The following is a 17,659-nucleotide window of genomic DNA, read 5'->3' on the forward strand; positions in this document are numbered from 1 at the left end:
TTAAGGAATCAGAAAATACCTATAAAGTAAAACTTCTCACAAAAGAAATATTTACAAAGATAAAAATAAATACTAAAGATAAATACTATAGGTTTTCTGAAGCTGCCCCTAAAATATAGCTTTTGTAAGTCACATACATGACAACTGGAGCTCTATTCTTTGACTTGATAAGGCGTTGTCCTAATTGATGAGAACAGATGGAAAAAAGAAACAGTTGCTGTTTGGGGGGCACTCAACTCGCCCAGCTAGAGGACCACAAGCATTCTGTAGTGGCCAGACCAAAGGGGACAAGGGGACCCTGTCAGAGAGCCAGGGTCATGGAGAGCTACTGCAGAGTTTCAGGCATGGGAGGAACCCGATCTCAGTTCCACTCCAGTAAGATTGCTTTGACTGTGCTTTGGAGGATGATTGGAGGAGAAGGAGAGACAAGAAGACTATTTAGGAGACCAAGGCTATTGCACTGATCAAAATGAAAAATAAATCATTTGGAGAGGGGCTTAAACATGGAGCAGATTTATAAAATATTAATGTGGTCAAACCAGCATGACAAGTGAATTTTGGGAATCTGGGACAGCAGAGACCCAAATAACTTCCTGATCTTACTAAGAAGAAGAGTGGTACCCTTTGCAAAGGACAGAAATCCCAAAGGAGGAACAGGGTTCGTTTTGAACAAAATTAATCTAAGGTACCAGTATGACAGCTTTATGAAGTAGTATGTCATATAGGTGATAGGTATAGAAATCTGGAGAGAAAGCTGAGCTAGAGCTTCAGCAATGGAAGTCATAAGCAGATAGTTGAGACTCAAAATGTGCAGCCTGCAAGAGGGTAAAAGAGGGCTTAAGATCTAATTCTGGAGAAATGCATCAGGGATGAGTTTTAAGAATGAAAGATTGTCTCTATCACTGCCATGATTCAGAGACTACGAAGATGGTGACACTAGTCTGTTCTTGAGGGAATTACTAGCTATGTGATATTAACTCAATCTGTTCATCAGTTTAAGCTTCAGTTTTCTTACCTATAAAATGTGCATAACCATACTCACACAATAAGGTATTTTGAGACCTTAGTAAATTAAACTATGTTAAAACATTTAGCCCAGAACTCAGCATATAATAAGCTCTTAAAGTAATATATGTTACTTGAATCTGAAATCAGAAAGTTCATAGAAAATTGAACTCATCCTCAAACCTGCCTCAAAATTGCTGCTCCTCCGGTGTCCTCTGTCTTTGCCAGTTGATCAAGACAAAAACCGAGAAATTATTCTTTTCTCCTCCCTCTACTAACATCTAGTCTCACCCCACTCCTGTATTCCTGCCAAATCAGTGCACTTGTTGTACACCACAGACACTGTCTCCACTAAGTCCATTCTGATCTCCCTTCTTGGATTACTGCAAGCCTCCTTCCTGGCCTCCAGCCCCCTCCAATGCATTCTCCACACTGCAGCCAGAGTGAACTGCCAAAAGGCAACTCTAATTACTTGCCAAAACCCTTTCCCCTTTGCAAAAGATTTGTTTATACTGTGCGAAATAATTTATAACCTCAAGAAATATAATTTTCACTTAACCTTCCAGCCTCAAATATCATCATTTCTTTCTTTGAGGACTCTGTTCTAGTTGCCCAAATCTACTTTCATTTCCTGATCAGGTCACATCACCTCTCCTCCCATCTAGTTGACTGAGCTACCTTCTATATACACGTCATACATCCTTTGAGATTCAGCTCACCTCCTCTGAGAAGCCTTCCCCAGGCTGTGTTAGGTGCTCCTCCCACAAGCTCCCACAGCTTCCTGGCTTACATAGTACTTACCAGAGTCATACTCCTCAGTCTCCTTCACTAGACTATGAATCCCCTAAAGTAAGAAATACTTCTTACTCATTATGCTATACGTTTATGTGCAGTATTCTCAATAGCACATCTAAGTGACTAATATCTGTTTGGATGAATAAATTAAAAATCCATTAGAAAGATGCTGTATCTTTTAACCATTTTTGTGAATTATATTGCTTGAATCTCTTCTCTTCGAAGCCAGAATTTTGAGATGTGTGATCTTAGGCAAATTAAACCTCTCAATGTTGGAGTGATTGAGCAAAAAGGGAAAAAAACTCATGGACATGAAAAACAATGTGGTGATTGCTGGTGAGGAGGGGAGTGGGAGAGGGGTGGAGGCAGGCAGAGGAGGGAATAGGGTGAATAAATGGTGATGGATGGAGACTTGACTTTGGGTGGTGAACACACAATATAGTGTATAGATGAGGTGTTGTAGAATTGTGCACCTGAAAGCTGTATAATTTTATTAAGCAGTATCATCACTCAAAAAAATTCAACAAAAAGGAAAGAAGAATCAGAAAAAATAAAATAAAATAAAATAAACCTCAGTGTTTAAGTTCCTTGTTTATAAAATGGGGATAACAATAATGCCTACCTCATAGGGTTATCATGAGGATTACAATCATTTAGAACTGGTACCTGGAAGTACTCAAGAGCTCTCAATTATTAGCTGTTACTATGATTGTCACTGTTGTTGTTATTACTATTCTCCTATAAGGTGGAACCCTTAATGTTTGACACCTGTCATGAACTAGAGCTCAAGACAAATTTCACAAGGTCACAAGATAAAAAACTGAATTCTCATGACTAGAGAGCTCTTTTAGAATGGGATTTTAAAGTCTTTCTATAATGGAATCCTATCCTATTTTTCCTAGAACTTTAAAAACTGTCCGCAATAGTTTTGATGTATTACAAGCGTTTTTACACACATTCTCTTGTACTAAAATGTGTTTCAAAATGTCTTAAAACCCAAGCCTAATTGGTAGCAAAAATTGTCAGAAAACAGATAAGAAAAAATCCTGTTTAGTAATGGAATATAAAATGAATAGAAAAATGCTAGTATCCTGGCAGGTTAAAGTGTTCTGGTCAGAAAGACACTGATGGGATTATGAGAAATTCCCTATTACTAAAAAAATAGAAAATAAAAACCACTAAAGCTTAGCAGTTAAGAGGTTTCTGAAGGCATTTTATTACTCCTTTTACAAACTGTTTCTAGCATACATTATGGATATTTTAGAGCCATGTCAAATAGTGTCAACTTTTAAAGAAATTAGAATAAGATGTATTTTTTAATTACAGAACATGTGCACATGGTGCTACAATAAAAAGGGAGTTCTTCTGTTAGCAATGTTAACACTTGCATTTTTATATTTCTGTTGTTGACAGAGTACAAGTGTGAGGTTGAATTGTGCTTGTCTTTAAATATCTGTCTTCTCCTCAGTTTTCCCACCTCAAAAATGGGGAAAATAAACCCTTTCCCTTGCCTTTCTAAAAGAGAATAAAGGCTAATAAATACCTTTGAACACTTTAAAAAATAATAAGTTACATAAATTCAGGGTTAATTTAATTGCATTGTTAAAAAATTCCCAAGTGGGTCATATATTAAGCAGATAAATATCTTGCCTTATCTTGAACATGATTTCCTGAAAAAAAAATTGGGGGAGGGGGTGCTTCTTATAGAGCTAGTTCTTTCTCTAGAGCTAAACTGTAGCCACTAGTTCCATGTGCCTATTTAAATCTTAATTAAAACTAACTAAACCTAGAAATTCAGTTCCTCGGTCCTACCAACCACATTTTAGGTGCCCCATGGTTGCTAGCAATGTTGGACAGAGAAAACATCTCCCTCATCACAGAAAGTTCCATGGGAGAACGCTGGTACAGAGGACACTCCTTCAGCTAGCCATTGATAACATTTCAGAGATTCAATTATGTTCGAAGTCATGAGAGGACTTACAATCATGAATCAGACTAAGAGAGAGCCAGAAGTAAGTGAAGAGGAATTCAACAGGTAATGAAGAAGAAAGAAGAAATGATAATTAAAAAAAAGAATAGACATTGACTTATTGTAAAAGGATAAAAATTATTTAGGAATTCAGTGCCTCAGCATAAGTACATTTTTCTTAAAACATTTGTGGTTTGCGCTAAATGCATCAATCTTATGCTGACTTTCTAATGTCTTAAGAGGGATTTGAAGTGTCCCCGCCGAATCATACAAGCACTGCTTCTCGACATTGTGATGAAACTTAACCTCCCTTCTTTACACCACATGTTTAAAGCACATATTTCCTTTCAGAGGCATTAGAAGATGCTATGGAGATATTTGCAATTTTTGTTCACAACTTTTATATTTATCCTTGTCTGAGCCATTTGAATTCACAAGTCGTTTTCATGCTTACCAATATTTTGGCTTCTACTTCCAGTATAAAAAGGAATTATAATTTAGCATATATGTTCTTTGTCCCAAAAAGTAAGAGAGTAACCTGTGTATGCTTGCATTTAGGTCATTCTGTCCATTGAAGAAGGTTACAGGCTTCCGGCTCCCATGGGCTGTCCAGCGTCTCTACACCAGCTGATGCTCCATTGCTGGCAGAAGGAGAGAAATCACAGACCAAAATTTACTGACATTGTCAGCTTCCTTGACAAACTGATCCGCAATCCCAGTGCCCTTCACACTCTGGTGGAGGACATCCTTGTGTAAGATGCATAAAGTTGATTTTTTTCCCCCTTGACAATCAAAATTTCTTTCAGGCTGTAGACAAGACTAAAAGATAGGAGAAAGTTTGCCTTGATAACCACCTAGTTGTCAAACTTTTAGAAAATTGGTTATAAACTCTACTTTATTTAACAGCTGAAAAAGCAATTTATTAACATTTTAAAAAATTGATTTTTTTCCCCACAAGAAAATGGGCTCCCCTTTTCTTTTCTCCAAATTTAATGTTTCTGAATTTCTTTGTAGTTTTCCTGTGTGGGTCAATGGTATTTACATATCCTTTCTTTACTGATTCTTCCTTACTTTTATAAGTAGAATATGTGCATTCCTGCAGCCCCTTTAATTTTCTTGTTCAGTTTATGTATATTCTGTCACTCTCTTTTAAATGGCAGGCAAGATGGGGAATTTGTGAATCAGCCAGGAGCAAGGACATTTCCTGCTGATATGATCATGCCCAGCTATTGTTACTTTCCCTACCTAAAACCAGTGAAAGACAGATGACAAGATAATGAAGGCACTCATACACCATTTTCTAAAAGTCAGTAGAGTTGAAATCTACTCACCTCTCTTTGAAAAGCAATTGCAAGAAGGGGGAGAGTAGAAGAAAAAAACCTACCCTTTATGTCTGAAATTATTACATTTAAAATATTATTAAGTTGAAAATATATTTCTTTATTTAGGCGAAATTGGACTTTAAAATAACAAAGCATTTTCAAAGCTTACTTTCCTGACTCAGGGATGGCCAACAGGATACACAGATATTTAACATTAGGTGACAGGTTCAAGTCAGTGCAGTTTTTAGTGACAATAAGGCCTAAAGCTCTTCAAGGACTGCTTGAAACAGGCCTTAGTTCACAGCAGAGCACCTAAGATTTCACCTCTAAATCACTAATAGGCAGCCTTAGTAAAGTGAAGCCAACCATGAAATGGCCAGAGATTAAACTATTACTCTGGTCCACCTTCCCTAAAGCAGTCCAACACAGGAAGCTGTCAACTGGGGGTGGGACAGGAGGCTGGAAGGCCCTCTGGATTTTACCATAAAAGCCATGGCAACCATTAAAGATTTTTAAGCAAGAGAATGGCATGATCACATTTGCATTTCTGAAGGATCACTCTAGGGGTGATATAGACTGGGAGTGAAAAACAAAGAGACTAGAAAGAGAGACAATTATATATTTGCAACAGTACACACTAGGAGAACTCAGGGCCTGACTTAGGAAATTAGGAATAAGGTTGGGGTGAGGAGATTTTTAAAAAATGGATTATTAGGTAAAGAATGTGTCTTGGTCTTTGATTGCGTATACGGAGGAAGGAGGAGAGAAAAGAATCAAGTACATGTGTCAAGTTTCTTTCTTAGACAAGCTAGTTGGTGATATTACCTCTAAGAGTGTAAGAAGGACAAATTTCTGGAATAGAAATGAGACCATTTTGAGCATGCTGACTTGAAAATGCCTGCGGAAGTTCTAAGTGGGGTTGTCTGATAGGCAGTTATATTTGTAGGTTGAAACTCAGGTGAAAATATCTGGGCTAGAGATGTAAATTTGAAGAGCATCAGCATATAGATTGTACCTGAACCTTTAAGTGTAGTTAAGGCAACCCATGGAGAACATAAGGTAGGCAAATTAGCCCTGACCGGTGTGGCTTAGGAGGTTGGGTGTCAAAAGGCCGCTGGTCTGATTCCAGGTCAAGGTACGTGCCTGGGTTGCACATTTAGTCCAGCTGATCCATGTTTCTCTCTCACATTGACGTTTCTTGCCCTCTCTTTCTCTCTCCCTTCCCCTCACTCTAAAAATGCTTTTTTAAAGAAGAAGAATGCAAATTAACAGAAGGAAAGAATGCAACCCTCTGGAACACCAAGATTTAAGAAATAAACTGAATGATAGTACCAAAGCACACTGAGAAAAGAGCAGACGGGTAATGAGGAAAGCAGGAAAGGAGCAGTATCATAGAAACCAAAATGGGGAGGAAGAGATTCAAGGAGTGTGATAGCCAAGGCCCCAAAAAGCTTTAGGAAAATTAAAAATGAAGTATACCCATTGAACTTAGCGATAAGGTGCTCAGGTATTCATGGGCAGCCTTTGCAAGAGCACTTTCAATAAAGTTGTTTAAGACAGATTGCAATGGAGGACTGAATGTGAGGTCAGAGAGAAGAGCAATACAAAGTACTATTTTTTCAAGAAACCTTGTGTCTGAAGAGAAAGAGAAGTAGTTAGAGACCATGTTTCTTAGCTTTTGTCTTTTTATGTTTTATGGAAGAGTCAGGCATGCTTTAACACTGAGGAGAAAGAGCTGGTAGAAAGGGCTCATGGAGTGAGTCTGCATTAATGAAAGAGAACATATGCACCTGTAAACTGAAATCATTTATTCTGGGCTTCTTGTTATGGTATAGGGTTAACGGACCCCACAGCCAGTGCCCATCAGCAGAACTCCCTCACTGTTCTATGGCTATACAAACAGGCAGGTAAGAGCCTTCTTTTGTGCAGCAAAGCAGGTAAAACCATTTCTTCCTTGCTTTATCAAAATTATGAATGTCACATTTGGAAAATATTGGTGAGGAATCTGAGATGAGAAAATACCAAAAGTCAAAATGATCACAAGGTAAAGTCCAGCTGAGAGCTCATGTCTGAGGGTCAGAGGTGTAGTGTAGGTTTAATAGGGTGTGCAGCGGCCTCTGGGAGGCACCACCCACAGAGGCCGGACGGGGGTGCTTTATATACACTTGGCAGTCTGATTCAATCCTCAAGTCCCATCTCTGGGAGACCAAATGGAAATTTACATGACTGATTTGCTTTGTTTCTGACCAAGACATGTACACTGCTGCTTTTGCCCTTAGTATCCTTTTGTTTGAGGAACAAAAGGAACCAGAATTTGTAACGTATTCAATATTATGCCTGAACTGTTATCAGCATTCTTACTTTCACAGTAACCTGAATGGTTCCCCTGTCTAGCCCCTCACCTCCAATGCTACCCATTCACCCTGTGCCTGATCCCAATGCACTGAGGCTGTTTAGGGAGAAGAGACATGACAGATTAAAGGATAGCAATGCCAGGTAAAGAATGCCTGGTTTGTTTTATGCTTATAAAACTATGACACTGCCACTCCATCTGCCATGTCTCAAAGCCCAGTCGTTTGTCCCAGAGTGATACTGGATTAAGGAAATATGACAGAGTGTAGAATTTCAGCCTTTCCTCCCATATAGCTCCCAGACTGGAAAACAAGTCTGAGTGTATGACTCACAAACTACTTATTTCACCTCTCCTGCACTTGCCTTTTCTCCACTATCCCCAGGCCCCCAGGGCTCTCACACACTTTTACCCTGACATAACTCTCTCAGCTGCGAGGTCCCCATGGTTTTTGTTCCACTCTAATTGCTTTTTCTCAAGAATTCACCTGAGAAACTTTTATCCTTCCTCTTGACAGAGTGGCAAGAGGGGAAGAAATTAATGCAACAAAGGGGTATGAAGAAGCCTGGGAAACCCACAGCTTAATAATTTTATACTAACATTGGAAATTTCATAACCTTAAATCTGTAATATTTCCTTTCAAAAGACAGAACTCTCAATAGAAGTAATGTTGGTCAGAGAAGACTTTCATTATTTGGAGCAGCCTCTCCAAATAATGCTGATATTCTTGTGCCCAACATACTCCTACGGGAGCATTCAGAGCTTTGTGCAGTTTCCAACCTTCTTGTTTTCTCTCCTAGTCAAAAAGGTATATGGACATATAAGTGAGCATAGTGCTATTATAAGCACAACCTTAACTCAATTGTTAGTAAGAAATAATTTTGCAAAAATACCTTAATAATATAGGCAGTCATTCTTTCATAAGTGTGAATTTCAAACTACTTTCACTGTAATTTATTCTACAGTGATGCCCTATAACTTCCTTTCAAAGAATTATGTGTAGCTATCACATGGTGCACAGCGCCCAGAAGAAAAGGCCCTGCTTGTGGCCAAGGCTACATGGAGAATGGCAAGAGGAACAGCTGCCTGGCCATGTCATTTGAAACATATTTTGCTCCCTCTCCCCTGACCCTCATGATCAATTTGGTAGCTACTCTCAACTTCAAGTCAAGCATACTCCCATGGAGTGCAGGGTTATATCTGGGATCCAATAGTTTAATAGCACAAAGCAGATTGATGGCTGTATGATTATTCTTTAACCCAGATCTACCTTCCCAGACCCACTCACATTTATTCCCCTACCTATTCACTCCTATCCCTCATTCTTCCACACACTGCAGCCTACTGAGTGCACTCTGTTGAAGTCAGCTGCCGATGCCCTTTGGACAGGGCTGCCATGTAATAAGAAAATAACAGTTTTCTACATCTCTGCTCCAGATTCCCAGAATGTCACTGTGAAAGAACTTTAAAAATTATGGGCTCCTTTGACAACATCTGCTAAAAGAAAAATGTGGCATCTAGGGGCGGGCAGTGTTTGACCAGATGGACCAGTCTTCAGTAATCACTTGCCTCAAAAGTCATGTTCTGTTCAGGCCAAGGCATTTAGGAGTATTATCACTACCTACTGGACTGTAGTTAAGGTTCTTATAATGTAGGAACTGGAACTACCACTTTTCTTAGTACTATATATAAATCTAGTTGAGTTTTTAAGCCCTTAGCTTCGTAATATGTGAATTGTGAAGGTAAAGAAAAAATTAAACCAATGTCTTAATTCAGAACCTCTGCTTTAGAGAACTATGAGTTAACTTTGTAAAGCTAAATGGTACCGCCTCCCTCCATCCAGTTAATAAAGCACCTATAATCCTGTCTTCAGAGGTCAATAACTTTCAACAGTTTGACATAAATTTTTCCATTCATTTTGGAGAGATCTTGCTCAATGCTGCCTATGCTGTGCATAATTAGTACTTGCTAAATTATTATCTCTAGATACCAACTCATGGAGAACTTATTTTGTTTGACTTCTGTAACAAAGACTTTTAATGATGTTTTTATGATAGAGAAATAACTAACTGGATAAAACCCAGTGTTGAATTGAGGAATTAACAAAGCTCTGTGGAAGGAAAACAGAACATTAAGTACTAATCAAGAAGTGTGAAATTTCTACCCATTAGAAAATCTAAATTCAATTTACATGAACTGTTGGCACAAGATAAAAATACTAATGTTAATTCCCATGCTAATGTTCATATAAAATCTAATATACACTATCAATAATAACTTTTACTGTTATTTGTTGAGAACCTACTATGTGCCAGTCATTGTACTGGCCACTTTATCTGCTAGGTCATTTATTTTTCACTATTATTATCTCCATCTCTCAGATAAGGAAATGAGCTAACTTTCCCAAGAGTACACAGCAAATAATTAGTAAATCAGTAATTTGAACAAGGTACACTAACTGCAAAGCCCTGTTCTTTCCACTACACAGTATTCAATCACACAAAATGCCAAGATTTTCCCAATACAGTATTATTTGAAAAATGTAATTATAAGAAATAAGGTACATTTTTACATTTCCAGATAGATTTGTCTCTGGACTAATCAGACTTCATAGATGGACTATTTAAAATACCAAAAAGAATTTGTAGTGGGACACAACCTATTATTTTATGTTCCGCTAAGAATACAAGGATGTAGAGTACATGCTCTTAGTCATGGAAGTAAGCAGCAAATGTACAGTCCATATATTCTATCCCCTCAATATTCTCCTATAATGCTCAGCCATTTGAAGAACAATACTTGAAAAAGAAAGTAGAAACTACAACATAATAGAGAAATAAGGAAAATATGGCAGCAACATAATTCCAGAATTACATCCTCAGGCATTTTTGTAGGTTGTATTTTTCCAGGGTTGGCAAATATATGCTTTGCTTTTTCTTCTTATTATGGCAGATATTACTAATCATCACAACACTTTCCCACTGAGCCCAAATGCTGCCTCGGTATTCTTCTCAAGACTACATTGTGACAACCACTGCTAATGAATTGTAGTTTGCATGGAATATGAAATCTATTTCTTCACACAAATAGGCTTTTCTCAAGGTTCAGTAATCTATTACTCCAGCTATACAGACCATGTGCTGGGTACTCAGAATTATGGGAGCTTTTTAAACAGTTTTTTTTTTCCTGCTCTGTATCTCTCTCCTAATGTTCAAAGACACCTATAATTTTAAATTTTTGTCTGAGTTTTATTACTTCATACTTTTCACAAATTATCAGGCTTATTATGAGAATTAAATAATCATATCAATAAAAAATCCTGAAGACATTCTGAAAATAAAAAGCTGACAAAAATAATTCATGTTTCTAATATAAACACTATGGAGAGTCAGTCTGTTTGAAACAAAATATATTACTCATAAAAATGAAGTAGTCTCAAGATATATGGCATTGTTCTATGAATTTTATAGCATTTTGAATAAAATTATACTTTAACGTTTTAAAAGAATATCAGAATTCTTCCACTAATTTAACTTGTGCTCAAGTTTACAGTTAGACCTAATTGAAAAAAGCAATGTTTTTTTATCCAATTAAATAAATTCTTCATTCAAAGGTTAGGTAGGTAGTATGTGTATTAGGAGGTTATTTTATGGATTAACTTAATAGGGTGAACTGTAGTCCCTGAGTCATGAGAAAAGAAACTCATGTAAAAGCACTGATATTGAATAAGAAAAATGCTGATTTTGTGGTTCTAGGCCCATAAGTCTGTGCTACCTCACGTCACCTTTAACTGCCTCTTCCTTCACTCTGCAACCTATAAAGACAAAGATAAGCAAACATTTTCACAGTACAAAGAATATGTTAAGTAAACAGTAGACTGACCATTACATCAATAGACAGTTTCTCTTAATGAAATTAAATGAAAATAGATTATTCAATATGAATCGGCCATTCTGTCATAGCCCAAACTTTTCTGTAAAGAACATGCAACTTTAAATCATCATCTATTTAATGAATTCCTATAATAATACTTACAGCATTGTTCTAAACCTACAAAAAATAGGAAGGTGTGAGATAGAGTTCCTGTCATCAGGGACCTTGAACTTACTCTTAAAATATTTTTTCCTTTACTTATGGATTTTGCCCAAGGAAGTAATTCAGCTGAAGCAAAAGATACATGCTTTAAGACTGTATAATCATCTCTAACAGAAGAATGTTGTTAGTAATCTAAGAGTCTCATTTCAGCGAATTAATAATTAAGCATTGACATACAGAATATTATACACTCATTTGAATAGTAGTTAGAAGACTATTGAAATGTGCAAAATATTTATAAATATTTGAAATAAAGAGGATAAAAAATAGAATGGACCCTGTTTGTACAGCTCTGCTAACCATATACAAGTTGTAAGAGCCAGGAAAAAAGAAGCTACATTAGAGTAGTTAAGAGGAGAAAAGCCTTTAGGCATGTAATGCATGTAATGGTTTCCTATTAAAACAAGACCTTACCTTCCTATAGTCCTTCTCAAACACTACTTTCTTGAATTATTTTTAATAGATCTATTACTATCATATTTACATGATGGATACAAAACATGGAAAACATTTTTTTTCCTTCACTGGTCATTTTTTATGTGAAAGTATTTATGTGTTCCTCCCTTGCTTCATTTTTTTTTTTTTAGTTTCTTTTCTTTTTTATTGTTGTTCTATTACAGTTGTCCTATTTTTCCCCTATTGCTCTCCCCTGCCTCACCCACCTCCTCCCTCTCCCAGTCAATTCCCACACTGTTGTCCATGTCCATGGGCCATTTATATTGGTTGTTTGACTTGACCCTGCCCCTTCCTTCCCTGCTTCTCCCCCACCACCACCACCACCACTCTGCTCTGGACACTGTCAATCTGTTCCTTGTTTCCATGCCTCTGGTTCTATTTTGCTGTTTATATGTTTTGTTCAATAGTTTCCTGTATTAGGTTAGATCATATGGTATTAATATTTCTTCATCAGGCTTCTTTCACTAAGCATAATACTCCCCAGTTCCATCTCTGTTGCCACAAAAGGTAGGAATTCCTTCTTTCTTTCTGCTGCATAACATTCCATTGTGCAAAGGTACCATGTTTTTTTGATCCACTCATCCACTGATGGGCACTTAGGCTGTTTCCATCACTTGGCTATTGTAAATAATGCTGCTATGAACATAGGGGTGGTGCATAGGTTCTTCTAAATTGGTGTGTCAGGATTCTTTGGGTATAATCCTAGCAATGAAATTGCTGGTTCAAAAGCCAGTTCCATTTTCAGTTTTTTGAGGAAATTCCATACTGTTTTCCATAGTGGCTGCACCAGTCTGCATTCCCGCCAACGCTGCAGTAGGGTTCCCATTTCTCCACATCCTTGCCAGCAGCACTTGTTGTTTCTTGATTTGTTAATGATGGCCATTCTGAGGTGGTATCTCATTGTAGTTTTAATTTGCACCCCTATGATGGCTATTGATATTGCGCATTCTTTCGTGTGCCTATGGGCACTCTGTATGTGCTCCTTGGAGAAGTATCTGTTCATGTCCTTTGCCCATTTTTTTAATTTATGTTTTTAGGGGGTGACCCCTGCTCTGTAACAATTCCCCCTCTCAGACTTAAGACCCTTTATAATCTTATAAAGGACAATGGGCAAAAGTCTCATGTTCCTCTAACTGCTTCAAGCTGAACATGGTTGTCGTCCTACATACCCTTGGGTCCAGAAACCCCTACTAAGAGTGGGGGTGTGGAGGGGAGGGTGGCCTTCCCACATGGGGAAGGATCTTGCAGGCTCCAGGTCAGTTGGCTGTCCCTGGACAGCAGCATGCTTGGTTTAACAGGCTGGCATTCTTGTTGTATTCCAGGGCAACAAATTTGGCAACAGGGTTAAAAGGCATCATTCAATCCATAACTACTAGTGACAAAAGGCAGGGGTTAATTTTTCAATGTCCGATAGTAGGGGGAAAAAGGCTTCTTTGAAGGAAGGTGTACAAGGCACGTCATACCTATCCAAAACCCTTTTGCCCACTATATTTAGTTTGGTCTGAAGAGAATATTTTAGGTTTTCCCCACTCTGAGGCCTTGGGGCCTCAGTCCAAGCCATTAGGGTAGAAAAGAGACACCAGTTTTAAAGTGAAGCCCGCACACCACCCCATACTTCACCAACCCAGCCACTTAGTTCAGCCAAATCGTTGAGTCTCAAAAGGCAGCAATGCAGACAGGATTAAGTGAGGCCTATACGTACAGACAACCACTTAGGTAATGAGATCATAGGTTTCATCCTATGAAAACAGAACACACATGGTGATTTATGCAACATAACCCACACACCCGTCTTTAAATCTGCAAGACTGTCTTATTGGAAAGACATCCAGTAGTTACAAGGTATTTGACATTCTTCTTGCCTGTAAATTAAGCATTTTGATGATATCACTGACCTAGTTTAACTTTTAAATGACAACAAACTTTAAATGAAAATAAACTTTAAAGACAGTTGGCTTCACTAGTTTATAGTCTACCACTTAGCATTGTGATTTTCCTTGAATCACGATTTTTCTCAAGATTACCCTCCTTGTCATTAAAGAGACTGCATTAAGTCCACTTTTAACTTATCTTGTTCATTTGTAGAAACACAACAAGAGCAGCAAAGTATCACATGTGATCTTTAAGTCTGCTATGCTGGAAGTTACACAAGGAACCTTTAGGGTGACTTTCAGTCTGCCCTTCAGGACACAGAAGCTAAGCCCCATAACTGCCATTCAGTCTTGCCTGTAAACATCTGTCCTTTCCAAGTCCTTCAGGTTTTCCATTGTGCCTTAAGGTTCCTTCTAGCCATCTTTCAGGAAAGCAGCCTTCGCTCCTTCCCTGGAAAGATTGCCATGAACCGCACAACCAACCAAGGTACCAGGCCTTTTATCCTCATGGAATTGTATTACCTTTGAAAGTCAATCCCAGTTCCTCGGGGCTTTTTGGTAACAATCAGAGCCCAGGCATGCCTCCTTCAGTCATGACATTCCAGTCAAAGTCTTGGTTAACAAAACCTCTATTAACAACTGGTCTTATTAGTTTTATGCAAAGAACCTATGTCATTACTTACTTCTTCAGAATGCCAAATTCTGAAGGGATCAGATAGAGAGAAAAATACACAGTGTGAAGGAAAATTCTTCTAATATTCACTAAAATTTCATTTCCATACTTTACATTTTCTTTTGTTCACTTTCCTACCTATGAGGTTTTCGGGGAGATGGGGAATTTGCTGGCTCATTTATTAATTTATTTTGCTTTCATATTTGCCCCACTAAAAATTTTTGTTTTTCTATTACAGTTGTCCCACTTTTTCACCCTTTCCTTCCCCGCACCCTGCCACTCCTTCTCCCACAGTCAATCCCCACTCAGTTGTCCATGTCCATGGATCATTTATACATATCCTTTGACTAGACCCTTCCCCTTCTTACCCCACTTCCCTTCCTCCCTCCTCCCTTCTTGTCACTGTTAGTCTACTCCTTGTTTACATGCCTATGGTTCAATTCTGCTCATTCATATGTGCTGTTCATTAGTCTCCTGTATTAGGTGATATCATATGGTATTTCTCTTTCACTGTCTAGTTTATTTCACTAAGGATAATTCTCTCTAGTTCTATCCATGTTGTTGCAAATGGTAGAAGTTCCTTCTTTCTTTCTGTTACATAGTACTCCATTGTGTAAATGTAACACAGTTTTTTGATCCACTCATCTACAGATGGACACTTAGGTTGTTTCCAGCACTTGGCTATTGTAAATAATGCTGCTATGAACATAGGGGTGCATAGGTTCTTTTTAATTGTTGTTTCAGAATTTGTTGGATATAATCCTAGCAATGGAATTGCTGGCTCAAAAGGCAGTTCCATTTTTAGTTTTTTGAGGAAATTCCATACTGTTTTCCATAGTGGCTGCACCAGTCTGCATTCCCACCAGCAGTGCACTAGGGTTCCCTTTTCTGCGCATCCTCGCCAGCACAAGTTGTTTGTTGATTTGTTGATAATGGCCATTCTGACTAGTGTGAGGTGGTATCTCATTGTGGTTTTTATTTGCATCTCTCTGATGGCTAGTGATGTTGAACATTCTTTCATATGTCTATGGACCCTCTGTATGTCCTCTTTGGAGAAGTGTTTGTTCGGGTCCTTTGCCCATTCTTTAACTGGGTTGTCTCTCTCCTGGATGTTAAGTCGTATAAGTCCTTTATATATTTTGGAGATAAATCACTTGTCTGAGGAATCATTGGCAAACATATTTTCCCATATGGTTGGTTCCCTTTTCATCTTGCTGATGTTTCCTTTTGCTGAGCAGAAACTCTTTAGTTTGATGTAGTCCCATTTGTTTATTTTTTTCTTTATTTCCCTTGCCTTAGGAGATATATTGGTGAAAAATATTGCTAGGTGGGATATCTGAAATTTTCCTGCCTATGTTTCCCTCTAGGACTTTTATGGCATCATGGCTTACATTTAAGTCTTTGATCTATCTTGAGTTTATTCTGGTGTACATTGTAAATTGGTGGTCTAGTTTTATTTTTTTGCATATCCCTGTCTAGTTCTCCCAACACCATTTGTTGAAGAGGCCCTTTTAACTCCATTTTATGTTCTTTCTCCCGTTGTCAAATATTAGTTGACCATATAGACCTGGGTTTATTTCTAGGCTCTCTGTTCTGTTCCATTGATCTATATGTCTGTTCTTATGCCAGTACCAGGCTGTTTTGATTACCATGGCCTTGTAGTATAGTTTGGTATCAGGTATTGTGATTCCTCCTGCCAAAATTTTGTTGAGGATTTTAGCATCTATGTTCATCAGTCATATTGGCCTGTAGTTCTCTTTGTTGTGTCTTGACCTGGTTTTGGAATTAGAGTAATACTGGCTTCATAGAAAGAGGTAGGGAGTCTTCCCTCTTCTTGCATATTTTGGAATAGTTTGAGAAGGATAGGAGTTAGTTCTTCCCTAAATGTTTTGTAAAATTTACCTGTGAAGCCATCTGGTCCAGGGCTTTTGTGTGCCAGAAGTTTTTTGATTACTGTTTCAGTTTCACTCTTTGTTATCAGTCTGTTCAGCCTTTCTGCTTCTTCTTGACTCAATTTTGGAAGATTATATGTTTCCAGAAATTTGTCCATTTCATCTAGGTTGTCAAATTTCTTGTGATACGGTTCTTCATAATAATTTCTTACAATACTTTGTATTTCTGTGGTATCAGTTGTGATTTCTTCTCTTTCATTTCTTTTTATTTTAAGTGTATTTTTTGATTATGTTGTTACAGTAGTCCCATTTCCTTCTCTTTGCTCCTCTCTTCCCAGTAACACCCTTCCCTCCAGCAATCCCATCGCCCTTAGTTCATGTCCATGGATCATTCACATAAGTTCTTTGGCTTCACCCTTTCCTATATTATTAACTTCCCCCTGTCTATTTTGTAGCAACCAATTATGCTTCTTAATCCCTACACCATTTCCCCATTTCTCCACCTTTCCCCTCCCAGCTGATAACTCTCCAAATAATCCCCATACCTATGATTCTGTTCCTATTCTGGTTTGCTTAGTTGGTGTTTGTTTTTATTTTTTAAATTCAATTGTTGATAGTTGTGAGTTTGTTGTCATTTTATGTTCATAATTTTGATCTTCTTTTCCTAAGCCCCTTTGACATTTCATGTAGTAATACTTTGGTGATGATGAGCTCCTTTATCTTTACCTTTCCTGGGAAGCACTTTATCTGTCCTTCCATTCTAAATGATAGCTTTGCTGGATAGAGTATCCTTGGTTCTAAGTCCTTGCTTTTCATCACCTTGAATACATCTTGCCAGTCCCTTCTTGCCTGCAAAATTTCTTTTGAGATATGCACTGATAGTTTTATAGGCACCCCTTTGTAGGTAACTCTCTGCTTTTCTCTTGCTGTTTTAAAGATTCTCTCTTTATCTTTCACCTTCAGCATTTAATCATGATGTGTCATGGTGTGGTCCCTCTGAGTCCAGCTCACCCAGAACTCTACGTGCTTCCTGAACTTGTATGTCTATTTCCTTTGCCAAATTTAGGAGGTTTTCCTTCATTATTTTCTCATATAAGTTTTTGATTTCTTGCTCTTCCTCTTCTCCTTCTGGCACCCCTATGGTTCAGATGTTGGCACGTTTAAAGTTGTCCCAGAGGATCCTAAGCTTCTCCTCACTTTTTTCAATTTTTGTTTCCTCATTCTGTATTGG

At 37.9% G+C, this 17,659-nt stretch overlaps 1 protein-coding gene across 1 annotated transcript in view; it reads left to right on the forward strand.

The window, feature by feature from the left end:
* The window catches only part of LOC150021354 (ephrin type-A receptor 6), a 917,557-nt gene that overhangs the window by 888,524 nt on the left and 11,374 nt on the right, over window positions 1–17,659 (forward strand). The window contains exon 16 of the mRNA XM_090276016.1: window positions 4,328–4,521. Within this exon, the coding sequence (XP_090132142.1) occupies window positions 4,328–4,521 (194 nt within the window). The remainder of the gene's footprint in view (window positions 1–4,327; window positions 4,522–17,659) is intronic.

The sequence above is a fragment of the Furipterus horrens genome, unplaced genomic scaffold, assembly GCF_987537825.1.
Source record: "Furipterus horrens unplaced genomic scaffold, mFurHor1.1.pri manual_scaffold_1, whole genome shotgun sequence".
Lineage (NCBI taxonomy): Eukaryota > Metazoa > Chordata > Mammalia > Chiroptera > Furipteridae > Furipterus > Furipterus horrens.